This window comes from Pieris napi, chromosome 18, assembly GCF_905475465.1.
Source record: "Pieris napi chromosome 18, ilPieNapi1.2, whole genome shotgun sequence".
In the NCBI taxonomy this organism is placed as follows: Eukaryota; Metazoa; Arthropoda; class Insecta; order Lepidoptera; family Pieridae; genus Pieris; species Pieris napi.
In genome coordinates this window covers 4169412-4186683 of record NC_062251.1, presented here as the reverse complement: position 1 = coordinate 4186683, position 17272 = coordinate 4169412, and the positions used below count along the sequence as shown (strand labels likewise).

Genomic DNA, 17272 nt, shown 5'->3' with positions numbered 1-17272 from the left:
GTGGTAATGAGAATAGTTTGATAGTAAAAAAGCCAAGTGGAGCAGAATACAGAAAAAAAGCAAAAGAAAAAGAAAAGAAGCTAGAAAACATTTTAAAAAATACTCGTAAACTCATAACATTTTTTACGAGCTCTGCAGGAACGAAACGATGACGAATAGTGCAGTATCTTCAGCGATTTCTTGCCCTGGTCCCTCCACCGCGAACTGTACTGTATACGTTTCTCCGTCCAACACTAGCCCTACAGTAGCAATAAGGCCGATGATCTACTATGAAAACGAAATTATAACAGAAGAAAAGCCCCCGTCAAGCATTCCGTCAAGTGACCCTGCACGATGGCAAGTAAACAATGAATTTCGAGATTATATTGCTAAAAAAGGACTGCAACAAAACGAAGAAATAGATTTTTCCAGATCAGAAAGGCAGTATAAAAATCAAAAAGGTTTTTATCTAAAAACATGTTCGAAATGAAGCTTGTTAATGGCGAAATTGTGAAGAGAAGCTGGTTAGTGTATTCAGAATCCACAGTGTGAATTCACGTGTTTTGTGGTCCTTGCAAGTTATATGGAGGAACATCCGTATTTGCCAAAAGTGGATTTAATGACTGGAAAAATGCTAACCTAATAACTGATCATGACAATTCTCCGGATCATCGTAAATGTTTGGGACAATATGTATCAAGAGGAAATTTTTTACAAAGAATGGATACCCAAATAGTCAAACAATATAATGAAGAAATAACTTATTGGCGAAATGTATTACTACGTGTAATAGAAACAATAAAGTTTTTAGCTTCTCGTGGGCTTCCATTTCACGGTCAAAATGAAGTTATTGGATCTGCACTAAACGGAAATTTTCTTGGCTGTATTGAGCTTATATCTAAATTTGATCCTTTCATGGCTGAACATTTGGTAAGATTTGGGCAAATAGGTAGCGGTTCTTCATCCTACTTGTCATCCTCTATAATCGATGAATTTATTTTACTGCTGGCTGACGAAGTTCGACTTTCGATTGTAGGAGAAATAAAAAAAGCAAAATATTATTCGATAAGCATTGATTCTACTCCAGATATTTCACACAACGATCAGTTGACATTTCTTATTCGTTATATTTTGCCTGACGGAGAACCTGTCGAACGCTTTGTTACATTTTTACCCAATTGCGGTCATAAAGGTGAAGACATGGAGGAGGCTGTTCTTACGACCATTAATAAAACTTTGGAACTTGATATTATAGACTGTCGTGGCCAAAGTTATGATAATGCTAGCAACATGTCTGGTCAATACAAAGGTCTTCAGTCAAGAATTAAAGCTGTAAATCCTCTGGCTACTTTTGTTCCTTGTGCAGCGCATTCTCTCCAACTCGTGGGATCAGCTGCCGCGGAAAGTAGTGACGAGTCAGCTGCTTTTTTTACACTGGAACAACACTTTTATGATTCCTCTCGTCTTTTTTGAAGATAACAACAGAAGTGTAAATATTTTAAAATCACTTAAGTCGAAGCAACATCACATACTAGATGACCACGTCCATGGTTGGTTTAGACCGACCGTAATACACCTGTCACCTGGCGGGGGCGCATCCTGGTAAATAGCCTAGAGCGGTCAGAACTCTTGATCAGTCCCTGTTCTCATACGAAAACAAGCAGAGCAGGCCAATAAGAGTAATGGCTAGTCTGCATGCTTCTTGCAAGCCTGAAAGGATAGTTGAAGCCCCATCCTCCAAGGATTTAAAATTTTAGACGCAGCCGTCAAATATAGCTGGAAAAACAAGGAACCGCTTAAGATGTTCATTCTCTCTTTCCATCATCAGGAAAACATAAAAAATATTTATGAAATAAAATCGATACTAGGCTGCAAAATTAAAATACAGCCACTGAAATCACCGAAATTGATTCCCCAATGCAAGAGGTGTCAGGCTTATGGGCACACACAGAAAAACTGCTCCAAGGAGCCGAGGTATGTAAAATGTACTGCAAAGCACCTCACAGTAGCCTGTAACAAGCCACAAGACGCGAAACCAAAGTGCATTTACTGTGGTGAGTCACACCCAGCTAATTACAGAGGCTGTGTAGTAGCAAAAGAATTGCAGAAAATGAGAAACGTCTTATAATCAAAGACTGAAACGGACAAATCTGTAAAACCAGCAAAATTAGTTTCCAATACTGTATCTTTTGCTGAGGTAACTAAAGGTCCCAAGACTCTATCCTCAACACAACAAAATGAGACATCTAACACAGGCATAGATGATAAAGATTAACACCATACCTTCATTATTGACATCTCAAAAACTAGAAAGCAGCACCAAAATAGCAGCTTCTAAACGTCTTAAAAGCAATGATGTCTTAAAAATAATGGCATGGAATGCTAATGGGCTTTTAAACCACCAAAGAGGCTTACAAAGGCTGAAAAGTTTTTTGTCTTCACAAGTGCAGTGTGATTTCTATGACAAAATTTTTAATGGTGATTGGTGACATAGATTCTACCTTACTTGATGTAGATATTGACCCAGAAGATAACAGTTAGTTGTAAGTAAAGGATTTATTAAGTTTCATAGGTTTTTATTAAAAATAAACAGGAAATAGTACCACAGAATGCTGTTTTAATTCACTTTTTTTACAAATTTTCTAAGTAGACTAAGTTCCCGTACACTGTAGAGCAAATGTGTCTTCAATCATGTATGTATTGTATTGAACAATTCTTAAATTTTGAGTTATAAAGACTGTTTCAATTTGTATACAGGGTGTCCCAAAAGTCGACGTCAAGACGAAATATTCTCATAGGTAATGCCACACCAGTTATCAGAAAAATTAAAAAAAAAAATTAAGTCATGTATTTTTGAAGTTATGGAAATTTTCCTTTTATTCCAGAAAATGTACACCATGTGACAGTTTTTTCATTCCTGTTGTTACAAATATTTACTTTTTGCAAATTTTTTTTCTCTTACGTCATCCCGAATAGTGCTTTATGTAACCTATGATCCTAAACCCTGTGCCGATCACTCCAACTTGTAGGAAAATTTCATTTTATACCGTACCAAGTTTTCAAAATTAATTTTCGCACTAGTTCAATTGATCGTCCTGAAAAAAAAATGTACTACTCCAGTTTGGCAAGCAGCTTTAAAAGTTTGCGCATTTAATAAGAATTCTAACGTGGTATAACACTTACTTCATTATTTCTTAGATCGGCCATAAAAAATTTTTTTGTTAAACAATGTCTGTTTTTAAAAATTTCTCTGGAATTACAAAAAACGATTCTAGTGTACCCAAAGCGTTCCTAATAACAACAGCGTGGTTTAAATAAGATGGCGTAAAGTGTGAGCGAGACAGATAGTGACGCTACTTGCTGCTACGCTCCTTCGTTTACTACGCATCTTTTCGTATTCGCTGGTGTTATTTTGTGTTCTAACTACTTTGGCTTCGTTTACGGACTTGTTTGCTTGTGATTTGGATTTTACATTTGAGATCTACGACGACCTTTACTTTTCCCTGGACTTACGTGTTATTGTGTATTTGTACCATACCATGGCTACGTACACTACACAGGAATATGCTAACATGCACCTCATTTATGGGGAATGTTTATGTAATGCCAGTGAAGCCGCTAGACGGTATCGCGAGAGATACCCTAATGCAGATCGCTATCCGGATCACAGAGTTTTTACCAATGTGCACCGTCTACTATTCTCTGAGGGCCGACTGCCAAACCAAGAGCACGGTGAAGGTAGAATTTCACTACCCTACGAGGCAGTTGTCCTTGAAGCAGTTGATGAGGACCCAAGTTGTTCGGTACGTGGAATTGAGGCCAGCACAGGTGTGCCCAAAAGTGCAGCTCACCGAATACTACATAAAAATTAGTTCCATCCATTTCATGTACAGCGAGTACAATCCTTATTACCTCGAGATTATGAACCTCGGGTTGCTTTTTGCCAAACAATAATTCAAAAACACCGAGAAGACCCACAATTCTTAGAAAAATTTTATGGTCGGATGAATCAACTTTTAAAAAAAAACGGCTACATGAACCTACACAATCTGCACGAGTGGCACGTCGAAAATCCACGATTGATGAGATCAGACAGATCACAGTACCGTTTCAAAGTTACATGTGGACTGGAATTTTGAACGGAAAAGTCATAGGGCCTTTTGAATTACCAGAAGTTTTAAATGCTGAAATTTATTTAGATTTCTTACAAAATCATTTGCCCAATTTGCTGGAGGACGTGCCGCTTACTATTTTACAAGATATGTGGTTCCAGCAAGATGGTTGTCCAGCGCATTACAGCCGCTTAGTTCGAAACCACCTTAACGAGGAGTATCCAGACAGATGGATAGGGTGGGGTGGTACAATCTCGTGGCCCGCCCGCTCACCCGATTCAAATCCTCTTGATTTTTTTTACTGGGGAGCAGTAAAGGAAAAAGTCTATTCCAAGTCGATTCAAAATGTAGAAGAGCTTAGACAGAGAATAGCGGAAGCAGTAGAATTTGTGAATAATGGACGATTTGCCCGCTTCATTTCACGATCTTTTAATGTCGAGCCGGTATTGCAGCTGAAGGACGGCAATTTGATCATCTTTTATAAAAAAAGTAATAAATCTAATCATAAAAAAGAAACTGTCTATTTTACTTACTTGCGTCCGTATACCATAAGCGTCACTATCTGTCTCGCTCACATTTTATGGAATGTCTCTCTCCATCTTTTTTAAACCACGCTGTGGTTATTAGGAACGCTTTGGGTACACTAGAATCGTTTTTTGTAATTCCAGAGAAATTTTTAAAAACAGACATTGTTTAACAAAAAAATTTTTTATGGCCGATCTAAGAAATAATGAAGTAAGTGTTATACCACGTTAGAATTCTTATTAAATGCGCAAACTTTTAAAGCTGCTTGCCAAACTGGAGTAGTACATTTTTTTTTCAGGACGATCAATTGAACTAGTGCGAAAATTAATTTTGAAAACTTGGTACGGTATAAAATGAAATTTTCCTACAAGTTGGAGTGATCGGCACAGGGTTTAGGATCATAGGTTACATAAAGCACTATTCGGGATGACGTAAGAGAAAAAATTTTTGCAAAAAGTAAATATTTGTAACAACAGGAATGAAAAAACTGTCACATGGTGTACATTTTCTGGAATAAAAGGAAAATTTCCATAACTTCAAAAATACATGACTTAATTTTTTTTTTAAATTTTTCTGATAACTGGTGTGGCATTACCTATGAGAATATTTCGTCTTGACGTCGACTTTTGGGACACCCTGTATATACTCTTCACTTATTGTAAAAAAAAAACAAATGACTATTTTACTAAATTAAAACATGTATTAATACAACTCCGAAGTTTTGTTATAGCGTATTTTTTCGGAATTATTTCAATTTAAATATCAAACAGAAATGTGTATGTTTTGGTTACGGAAGAAAAGAACTTCTAAATATATGGTATTTTTATTATAAATAATACATACTTTAATTTATTATGGATAGTTTTGTTATCCCATCAACTAAAAAAAGATTATGTTAACCGAAAAGAAGACCAATGACCTGTTCATTGGTCTTCTTTTCGGTTCTTGCTGCGTATGGTCGGAGAAAAACGAAATCGGCTGAGTACCATAGTAAACCGGAGAGGGAAGATGATTGGACACTGGTGCGACACGACAACTTCTTTAAGACCAGCGAACTGTGGAATCGACTCCCGGTGGGGGTCATCCCTCAGAAATGCGACCTCCACATGTTTAAAAAGCGAGTGTACTCCTCCCGCAAAGGCCGGCAACGCACCCACTAAAAATGAGTGTCTATGGGCTGCGAAGACTGCCCTTTTTGGTCGTGCCGAGAATAGTTTACATACACCAGATCAAGGAAAAAGCTGAGGTCGTGACATACCAGGCGGTCAAGACACTGAAGCAGAACCGCACTGATTGGCGATTAATCCACAGACAAGAGCCCGGCTCTTAAATTTGAAGAAGAAAAAGGGAATACTCATAAAAATATTAATTTTATTATAATTTCTTAGATGACAGGTATAACTCTTATTTTTGAGTTTATTGAATTGGAAAATGAGGAAATACAGAATAAAACAACTCCGAAGATACGACGACAAAGTGATTCTTTTTTAAATCTAGATGATTCGGAATTTATACAACGGTATCGGCTCTCAAAGGTTAGCTCAAGCTTTGTGTGATGAATTAAGACCCCTTTTAAGTCAACCAAAAAGTCTACAGATTTGTCGCCTGAGGAAAAGATAACATAGTAATTGTTCATGATTATTTAGTACATTATGAAATCATAAATAAAGTGCCTCCAAAAAGCTTGGAGTGCTCAGTAAGGAAAGACGGTACTTAGATTTACGATTTAGACGGTAATTAGAAATTCTCATCGTTCTTTTTCCATACCTGTTTAAATTTATTTCAAACACAGTTGACAAATTTTTTTTTTTACTTTTCGTTCGTAGGAAAATTTCCAATTGTATAGAATAGTTTTGTGTTATGTTATTTAGTTTTAATATCTTATACTTAATTTGCATAATTGACACTTCGTAATAAGTTACGGACCGCCGTATGGTGTAGACGTGCACACGTACTGTTATTATTGAATTTTAGAAACGATATAAATCAAATTGCAATTTAAATTAAAATCTTCTAAAAAGACCTTCAAATCTATCATCTCACAAAATACAATTGTAAAAAAAGAAGTAACTGAATATCTCAAATCGCTTACTTACCAAACCACAGAAAATCTATTACGACCCCTAATTTAATTTTATAAATGGAACGTTTTTCTCGCCCACACTAGTAACAATTTAGCTCACTCACACACGCACTCACACTGACCCGTACACTCACACACACATACACTCACAAATGCACATACGCACACACACATAAACTAGACTTTTAGACGTTAAACGTTTTTAGACGTTATGCCCCGGTAAAATCCTATTTAAAGCCAGGTGCACTGTTTGTGACGTCGAAATGGTATCAGAATACGGAGTTTTGAAGATACACTCTTCAAGGCAAAAGCATATAAAAGCCACGACTGCAATACCAAGCAAAACAAAACAGCGTAATATCATGTCTGCTTATGTGACTAAAAGAGTTGTGCCCAAAAATCAAGTTGTCATAGCGACTGAAAACAAGCTGGCTGCTTTTCTAGCTGAGCATAAAATTGCATTTCAAGCTGCACATCATATGTCAGATTTACTAAATGGTAAAATGAAAAGATCAAAAACTACAGCTATGACAGCTACCGAAGTAATTGGTGAAAGATAAAAATCGTCTCCAGCTGAAAAACTAACAAAATTCAGTGTTATGTCTGATGAATCCACAGATGTCAGGCTAGTTGTAAAATTGTCAGATATTATCACGTCGAGGAAAATAAAATTGTAAGTAAGTTTTGGCATCTTTGCAAAATATTCAGCTCCGATGATAAAAAAACAGCAGAAGGTGCTACGGAGGAAAATTTGTATAGAATACTAGTGAAGTCTTAGAGTGACCTCTTACATGATACAGTAGAACTCCAATTATTCGAACTCCGACTATCCGAATCGCCGATTATCCGAAGTGCGCTATTATTCTTCCCCCCGCGAAGCCAGTGTTTGCGCGTCAAGTCTTGACTTGACTTGTCTTAACTTGCCGTTGTGCCTACACTGACTCCACAGCAGGTATGCTCTCACGCATAATGCCAAACCTTGGCGGGCCGGGTGGAGAGTGTCGCCGCCTATACGCTAATGTAGTGCGAGCGAAGGCATTGTACGGGTGCCCAATATGGGCGGATAAGCTGAACCGGTACAACAAAACCATCCTCAGGCAGTCGCAGAGAGTAATCGCAATTAGGGTCGCGAGGGCGTACCGCACGGTTTCGTATGACGCAGCGTGTGTTATAGCCGGCACCACACCCTGGCACCTCGAAGCGGATGCCTTAAGCGAAGTTTATTGGAGGAGGGCCGAAGCCAGGCACAATGGTAATGACCCAGCGCTCGGATCAATCAAGTCGTGGAAAATTTCCGAAGAAAACGAAGCAATAAGACAGTGGGCGGAAGAACTAGCTACTGCGAGCGCTGGGTTCTACACCATCAACGCGTTCAGACCACATCTCGACAAATGGGTGAGGAGGCGGTGGGGCCGCCTCAGCTACCGACTCGTGCAGATATTGTCCGGACACGGCTGTTTCGGCAGCTATTTGCACAAGGTAGTCGGGCGTGAGGAGGCACCAACCTGCCACCATTGTGACGCTGGTGTAGTTGATGATGCGCTCCACACCTTAAAGGATTGCCTAGCATGGGAGGTGGAAAGGAGGCCTCTACTGGGCGTGCTACAGGGCGAGGACGCTACTCTCGATAACATTGTGAGAGTAGCAGTTACAAACTCGGACAGTGACGGCATGTGGGAAATCTTCCAGAGATTCTGTGAAGCCGTCATGCACCAAAAGGAAGAGGCGGAGAGGGCCAGGGAGGATGATCCTGCAGCCCACCCGCGTCGCCGTAGGAGACCACAGCGCCGCCGTTGCACCGTGCAACCCCGTGTGTAATCCTGGGCACGCAGTTGCTCCAGCGGGGGAACAGGGGTTCATGCGTCGAAAAGAAGGGATGCTGACGCATCCCTGCAAGCATCGTGCCCGACCTCCCCCAGCTTTATAAACAGGGTGAATTGGCCGATGTGAATGGCCCTTGCTGTGCCAAGGTCCATTCCACATCATTCATGGCCGTAGAGGACCGTGATACTAACGGCTGATCGCGTGGCTGGATGCGGACAAGGCTACGCTGTTACCGTGTCCTGCCCCGGGCGATTGCTGGTGGCGCCGTGGGGTTTTAGTGGGTATGCACTGTTGTGCGAGTCCCACATAACCCTTCCCCACCAAGGTCAACCGTGCCGCGGGAGGGTATGCGTAACGCATTTCCCCACGAAAAAAAAAAAATAAAAAAATGTGCCTACACTGACTTCCCCCCGCGTGTGTAGGCACAACGGCAAGTTAAGACAAGTTCCGGCGCATTGCAGTCACGGCGCACCTGTCATTGTTTGTTTTGATTAGCCAGTGTGCTATTGACCTTGCTACTAGGGTTGCCAACCATACTATATAATAACGTATCCTACTTTATTTTTGGTAATTATACTTTATACTTTTACATACAAATAAAGTATGCAAAAATACTTTATTGTCAACCTTTACTGTGGTGCGTAAAACAAAATACTCATTATGGGTACTTAACGATTCATAATTGCTGAACGAAATATTTAAAACGGATAATGGAAACAATTTGTAATTACTGAACGAAATGTTAGATGTCAGTTGTGACATTTGTCACAGATGTCTTTCATTATCGACGAAATTGTACAAAACTGGTCCGTTAGTTTTGTTTATAAGTGAAGAATGCATTTTAAAGTAAATATTAATGCTGAAAATGAGGAGTAAATATTAATGCTGAAAATGACGAGTAATTCTGATAGCGACACACCAGTGACTCCTAAAAAAGCTAAAATAACAAAAGTTTTACAAAAATATAAACCTGAGTGGGAAAAACAATACAACTGGCTAACAAGTGATCTTCAAAATAAAAGTAATGCAAAATGTATTATCTGCGGCGTGAATTTTACAATCAGTTCAGCTGGCATTGGACAGGTATGAAAATTTGTAAATGTGTTCAAATATTGTTAAAGCTACGTTGCCTCTCCTTTCGTATAGTTATTTTATTTACATTTTTTAACTTACTTACCTAACCTAATTCATTAGGTTTTCTTACATCTTTACAGAAAAAAGTCACCAGTTTGTATATGATAGGACTTTGTACTGAAAAGTTTTAAAAACAGTTATAGTTGCATGTATTTTTGAAATTTAGTTTGTATTGACAATTTATACATTATTTTTTAAGCATGAGCATGGGAAATTAGTTTCAATGTTTCAAATTCTATGAGTTATTTTAAAAATAATCTTATTACTTGTTATTATAATAATATAAAAAATATATATATTTTTCATACTAATTGTCAGAATTCTGAAATGTTTATATTCTCATTCACATAATAGGGATGATGACTAAAAAATAATAATTAGTCCATCTTTTAGAACGCCAGAAAATAGTAGATACGTATTTTTTCTTTTGCTTCTAAAACTTAAAATAACAAAGTTACAGAGCGGCGAAAGTTCGCGCTACGTCATTATTTCGTAAAATTTTTACGAAAGAGTGACGTCACGAGCCCCTACTCCTGAATTTGAATGTTAAAAAAATTAAAAAAAAATTAAAAATCTTTATTCGTTATCTCAAAGATTTTACAATAGCTGATAAGTGATTGGGACCTCCTTTTAAGCGCATAAGCACTTGTGTTAGGAGAACCCGCTCTTCCATTACATAGGTGTACTAACTAATTATAATTTAATTTAACACGTATAGCTAAGCTAAGTATTACAATTTTACAATTTACTAAACATAATCTAAGGTTAAAATGTGAATAATGATATATGTGTGTATGTGTATGTGTGTGTGTGTGTTTGTGTGTTTATGAGAATGAATTTTCATGACTGATTGTAGAAGTTGACTATTTACTAGTGTATTATGATTCATGATTACCTACAAAGGCTTCAGTGTCTTCATAGCTAAATGTTTCTAGGATGTTAAGTAGCGACGTTTTACATTCATGTTTATTCAATGTGTATATATTTAATATTTTATTTAATTTATTATAAAGTTTAGCAGCTTGGCATTGAAATTGTCTCATAGCAAAAACTGATTTAGATCTCTCAACAGGAGCAACAGTATATTTGCGTCTTTTGCTCAGTTTGCGACCATCATATTTAAGAGACTTGTGCAATCTTAAGGTAGTGCAAAAAATGTACAGTTGCCTGACCGATAAGACACCACAAGAGGCATAAAGATCAGAGGTGGAAAATCTATAAGGCTTAAACATCATTACTTTTAGTAAAATTCTTTGTGCCCTCTCCAGTTCCAGGAACTTCATCTTTGTAGCACCCCCCCAAACTGGGATACAGTACACTAAAATTGACTGAGCCAGCGATGTGTATATCTGTATTAGTAGATGTTTGTCAGCGATGTGCCTTAGAGTTTTAAATGTCCAAATAAGCTTTCGAATCCTACTTATAACTTGTTCTAGGTGCTCATGCCATGACATTCTTTGATCAACTACCACTCCTAGATATTTAGTGTGATGAACTTTATTTATAGTTTTACATGTACAGTTTACTCTGGTGCTACAGTTATGTATTTTTATTTCTAGATCTGTTTGAGGTTGGGCGCTATTGTATTTAGTGAAGAAAATGTAGTTAGTTTTACTTACGTTTAATGATAATAAGTTTTCTCTTAACCAGTTATCTATTTTGGAAAGCCCTATTTCTGTATGTCGACGCACCGAGTCAATAGTTTTCCCAGTGAAGACAACAGCAGTGTCATCCGCGTAGGAGTAGACTTTCCCACTATCAATTCTTAAATCGCATAAGCTGTTTATGTAGATTAAGAATAAGGTCGGCCCCAGAACACTACCTTGTGGGACCCCATATGTGACGTCAGATTGTTCGCTGATGTATTGACCTATTTTAACTGCTTGCTTTCGTTCACTGAGGTAATCAGCGAACAATGTGAGTGGAATACCCCTAATACCAATGTTCTCTAGTCTCTGCACCAGAATAGGGACAGAAACCGTATCAAATGCCTTTTTTAAGTCGATAAAAACTGTGATACATTTATTACCTTTATCAACTTCATTAACAATATGACAAGATAGTGAGGTAACTGCATCTTCGGTTGACAGACCCTGTCTAAAACCGAATTGTGAGTCTGAAAGTAGACTATACTTCTGGAGGTAGGTAATTAGTCTTTTATTAATTAATTTTTCAAGTACTTTTGATATGGCAGTGAGAACGGAGATTGGGCGATAATTTGAAACATCTTCTCTGTTACCATTCTTGTACACAGGTGTAATAATTGCTTGTTTTAGCGCAGGTGGAAACACTCCCTGTCGGAAGCAGAGATTAACCAAATGAGTAATTATGGGCACAACTAGCTCCCTAGTATATTTAAGAAACTTGGTGCTTATACCATCCCAGCCAGGAGCACTGTCAGTTTTGAGACTCACAATAGTCAGGTATACTTCATGAGGGTCAGTTTCTAGAAGCACAAAAGACGAGACCTGGGAACAGTTGGGTCTAATCACATCTGTTCTATTATGTAACGTCGTAACTGGAATTATCTCTTTAGCTAAGTTTTTACCAATGTTTGAAAAATAATCGTTTACCAAATTAACCGAATTTTGAGGAGAAACATTTAAATTTAGTAATTCTAGATTTTGCGTTTTAGGTTGGTTACGATAAGTGAGGGTATTTATTGTCTTCCACAAAGTTTTCGGGTTTTTTATACTCTTAGCAAGGTCTTCTTTTTCATATTTACGTTTGACTTTCTTTATTAAACTATTGCAGAAATTCCTATATCTCCTGTATGTAATTTTAAGAATTTCATTATGAGGATCAGCTCGGAGTTTTGCTTGCATAGCATTTCTATTACGAATACATCTAACAATTCCTAAGGTAATCCATGGTTTAATAAGGCGTTCCTTATTCGGGATAGCTCTAGTGATAGTATTGGATTGAATACACTGCTTTAAAATAGATATTAATTTATTAGTTAAGATTATAGGGTTATTATAGTAAATTAGATCATTTATGTTGCTGTTTTTTAAATAACTTAAAGCGCCTTCCATGCTGATTGAAGATTTAATTTTCGAGGTATTGTAATTCGACTTAGCGAGGTAGGATAGTTTTAAGAATAACATTTTGTGATCAGTAACTGTAGAATCAATAACGGTAATAGACGCACACGTACCTATGCACCTATCAAGTTTTAGTATGAAATGATCTATGCAATTGCTATCTCGAGTAGGCAGTGTATGACCCGGGAGCAGGCCATGCATGGCTAGCATATTGAGGTAATGTAATCGGTTCGAGCGCTCCTGAGATGTTTCACTGGATTTTTGTATTAGATTTATGTTGATGTCTCCTGTTATTATAATGTTATTCTGAGTTTGTAAAGTTACTAAGTGACTATTTAATGAATCTATAAAATTTTCAGCGTTAAGGTTAGACGGGGAGCGATAAATACACAACATGGTATAGTTACCTACTTTGACTTGTAAGCAAGATGCATGTTTTAAATTTATTTCTTGAACGATAGTTTTATGGTTGCATTTTATGTAGACAACTACGCCATCACTACGATTTAGATGGCGGCTTGTAACGAAGTGAGTGTAGTTATCCATTTGGGGTATAGGCTTGTGTGGATCGATCCATCCCTCGGTCAGTGTTATTACATCAGCTTGAAATTTGAACTCAGATAAAGTTATTAAAAGATCATCAAAATTATTGTAAATGCTTCTTATATTTTGTGATATTATCGTGAAATCAGATTTTTGTATGGTTGTCTGTCTTGAAAAGTCATTTATAGTATGGACATTAGATTGGGCTATTTGTATGTTATCTAATTCGTACATGATTGTAGTCTGACTATCCATAAATGAGTAACCAGATACTTTCCGTACACTTCGAGAAATTATAATTTACTTGGGATAAGAAATTCGCAGTAAAGCCGAGATTGAATAAATGTTTATAATCACTTGTGACGTGTTTGTAGCCATGAGCCATGAGATAAAGTGAGATCGCACTAGAATAGTGTTTAATATATGTGAGTGTATCAGTGCGTGAGTGTAAATAGTATATGTAGTGTAAAGGTTTGTGACTATTGTTTTTTAGAAAAAACTGTTTAATAATGGTATAACAAGAAAAAAATTTTACAAAAAAAGGACAATAGTTAAAGAGTCATGCCTGCATGAGGCTGTGTACCTGTGATTCGTTTTTGACCTTAATTACCGGGGTGTTTTCATTCTTTCTTAGGTAAACACGTCCGTAAGAAGTCCAACAGAACTTGTAGTCTTTTGATTTAGCTAGATCGCGAGCGAGAAAGTGTAGTCTAGCGCCTTTCGCAGTGAGCTGCTCGGAGATAAACACTGCAGTTTCTTCATTTTTAGTAGCTCCCAGATGCTTCGCTCGTAGCTTTTCTTTATTTTTGATGTTGTAGGTTTTACAAGATTTTAGTAAATCTGATTTAAGAATCGAGGATGATAACTCAACAATTATTGGAGTATTCGTTTTATTAGAATCTCTTTTCCCTTTTAGCCTGTATATGTCTTTGATATCATCTTTTTTAATACCGCTATTCAGGGATTTTGATAAGCTTACAACCATGTTTATTAAGTCTTCCTTTGATTCTGTGGGTAGTTTTGGCATATTTTTTATTTCAATATTAGCCTTACGTTGTTCCCGCTGCAATTCCTCAAGCTTGTCCTCTAAAATTATAATTTGTTCTCTGTCTTGCTTTAAACGTACTTCAAGCTGTTCTATTTTCTTCCTAAGGTCTTCATGTTGCGATGAGAGGAATGCAAGGCTACTTTCTATGTTGGTATTACTCTCTCTGATCTCTACTTGGGCAGACGTTATTTTTTTAAGCTCTTTTTGTTGTTCCGCAAACAATGACTTAATCATATCTTTCATCTCTTTTTTAAAACTTAATAATTCATCCTCAAATCCATGCTCTCTAGCCCTTTTTTGACGTTGTTGAACATAGCTCGGTGGTTCATTGTCACCGTAAAGGTCTGTGTGAAAAGTTTCCATTTTGTCGACGTTTGGCTCAGAAACACTTTGTGATTTATTGGCCATAGGAGAGCGTTGAACTTTTGGCATCTTATAAATTCACTAATTGGGAAAACACAAAATTGAATATGAATTTATACTTGGGCCAGACCCTTATTTTTTGCTCCGCTACCGCTTTCGCCTTTAAATTGCACTAAGCGATTAATTAATATGACTCACGCACAGCTTTATTCTAGCGTCGCATCGGCGCGTACGCAGAGTAAAGCGTAGCTCACGAAACTGTTTCGTTCACTGTTGTTGTCCTTCTCACCCGTAGTTAATTGACTTCTTGCGCGTTATGGGCGCCTGGTACTTCACCAAATTTGCGGACAAGATATTATATTTAATTTTTATAAAATATTTTACGTAAGCTTACACGTCTTAACGCTTTCGCGGTCCGAGGGGAAGAGGAATGTGCTGTATCTTTGTCAATATTATTCGTATGGACAAATAAAAAAATACGTATCGAGTATTTTTCTATAATCTAACTGACGGACTAATTAGAATCTTGTTGTTTTAACCCAGGAGACATCCCTATTGTTTTTGGATAAAATTATATTAATAGACATTTTAATATTTGTCATTCAATTGAAGAATATTTGAAGAATTCATGATTCAGTATTATTTTGAAAATGGTGATGGATTAATATGGTGGAGGTTCCAGTTTTTGTTTTTTTCTTTCTACAGATTAAGCAACATCAAAATACTCAGAAGCATAAGATAAAAACTGAAATGAAGAAAACATCTGGTGCATTACAAAATTTCCTTACATCAGATACTAAATCAAGATGTCAAGGATCTAGTGATGATGAGAATATTATAGCAGCGGAATTAGCATTGACTTTTCACACTGTGAAGCATAATTTATCTTATAATAGCATGGATTGTCTAAGTAAATTAAACAAAATTGTATTTGTAGATTCTAAAATAGCTAGTAAAATACGCTTGGGAAGAACTAAAATGGAAGCTTTAGTGATAGAAGTGTTAGGTCCATATTCTGTGGAAAGTGTAATAAATGATTTACATGATGATGTATTTTTCTGTCTCCAGACTGATGCATCAAATAAAAAAAATATTAAGTTATTTCCTCTTGTAGTGCAATATTTTTCAATAAATGAAGGGATCCAAAATAAACTGATCGATTTTTACGAAAATTCTAATGAATCTGCTGATGGCATGTTAGAAGCTATAAAGAAGTCTATGGATTCCCACAACCTGTCATTCAATCAAGTATCAGGTCTCAGTGCAGACAATTGCAATGCTAATTTTGGCATTCATCACTCATTGTACACAAATATTAAAAAAGAAGTACCAAACCTTATAAAAGGCAACTGTCATGCACACATTATCCATAATACAGTGAAACATGCTATGGGCTACTTGATTTGTGACATAGAAAATATTGTTTTGAAAATATACAGTCATTTTTCGGTATCTGCTTGTAGACGAGATGATTTAAAAAAATTTGTTACTATGGTTGATGGTGAATTTCACGAAATCAAACGTCATATTGGTACACGGTGGTTATCACTACTTCCTGCCGTTGACACCCTTTTACTTAATTGGGAACCAATATGTAATTATTTTATAAGTTTAGGTGATAATTGTGCAATAATTATACAAGAATTATTAAAACTAAGTGATCATCAGGATAGGGAGGTTGTGGAAATTTATCTACACTTTACAAGCCACATGCTTAATATTTTTAATAAAACGATAAAACGTCTGGAAGGAAATGATGTAACTATACTAGATGTCTATAATATTATGGATAATTTAAGAAACGAATTAGAACAAAGAAAAACTGATAAGTACTTTGGTTATGAATCAAAAATGAGATTACAAAAAATTCAAAAGTCATCACCCGAAACATTCAATACAGTTGTCAGTAACTTTTCGCTTTTTATTGATATGAGCTTAAAATATATGATAAAATGGTTTGAGTTTAGCGAAGATAACTGGCTTTCAATACTTCCTAACATGTCTTTGAAAAATGAGGTAAAATTTGAACATTTTGAAATGGTTATTACAAAGGCCAAATTACAAGACAGATTAAATATTAAGATGGACGATATGTATTCCGAATCTATAAGACTTAGAGAAATCCAAAGAAAAGTCACTAATGATGATAAAGAATTTTTAGTGAAAAGTACAGTAGAAAAATGGCAATATATACTTAAAAATGCATCTGATAGCTTACCAAATATAAAAAAAATTATTTCTTACCTACTCTCCGTTCCTGCAACTTCAGCTTTTACTGAAAGAGTTTTTTCTGTAATGAATCTGAAGTGGCGAGAAGAGAGAAATAGAGCATCAATAAATTTAATTAAAAACGAATTGTTTATCTATTTAAATTTAAATATTGATTGTCAAACAAGCTTTGTAACATTTAAAGATAACAAGAAATTGTTATCATGTGCTAAAAGCACACAAAAATACGTTTTTAAAGCAAAAAAAACATAAAATTTGAAATATACTTTTTTTTCTTCCTAATACTTTATTTTTTTCCTATCCAAACCACTGTTATACGTTTTATTTGTCAAAAAAAGTTGGCAACCCTACTTGCTACGGCTTACTTTTGTTTGTGCGTGTACAATAC

At 36.4% G+C, this 17272-nt stretch overlaps 1 protein-coding gene across 1 annotated transcript; it reads left to right on the top strand.

Annotated features, from left to right (window-relative positions):
- The first annotated feature begins 6810 nt into the window (after positions 1-6810).
- On the top strand, positions 6811-17168 carry LOC125058333. Its single transcript, XM_047662408.1, has 2 exons — positions 6811-9606; positions 15361-17168. Exons 1-2 carry the CDS (start codon positions 9406-9408, stop codon positions 17134-17136), a joined length of 1977 nt encoding a protein of 658 aa, XP_047518364.1. The 5' UTR covers positions 6811-9405; the 3' UTR covers positions 17137-17168.
- Positions 17169-17272: the final 104 nt, after the last annotated feature.

Excerpts from the sequence above, each read along its gene's own strand:
- LOC125058333 (XM_047662408.1), top strand. The coding sequence starts at position 9,406 with ATGCTGAAAATGACGAGTAATTCTGATAGCGACACACCAGTGACTCCT. Across the intron at positions 9,607-15,360 it reads GTTCAGCTGGCATTGGACAG|ATTAAGCAACATCAAAATAC; the intron begins GTATGAAAATTT and ends TTCTTTCTACAG.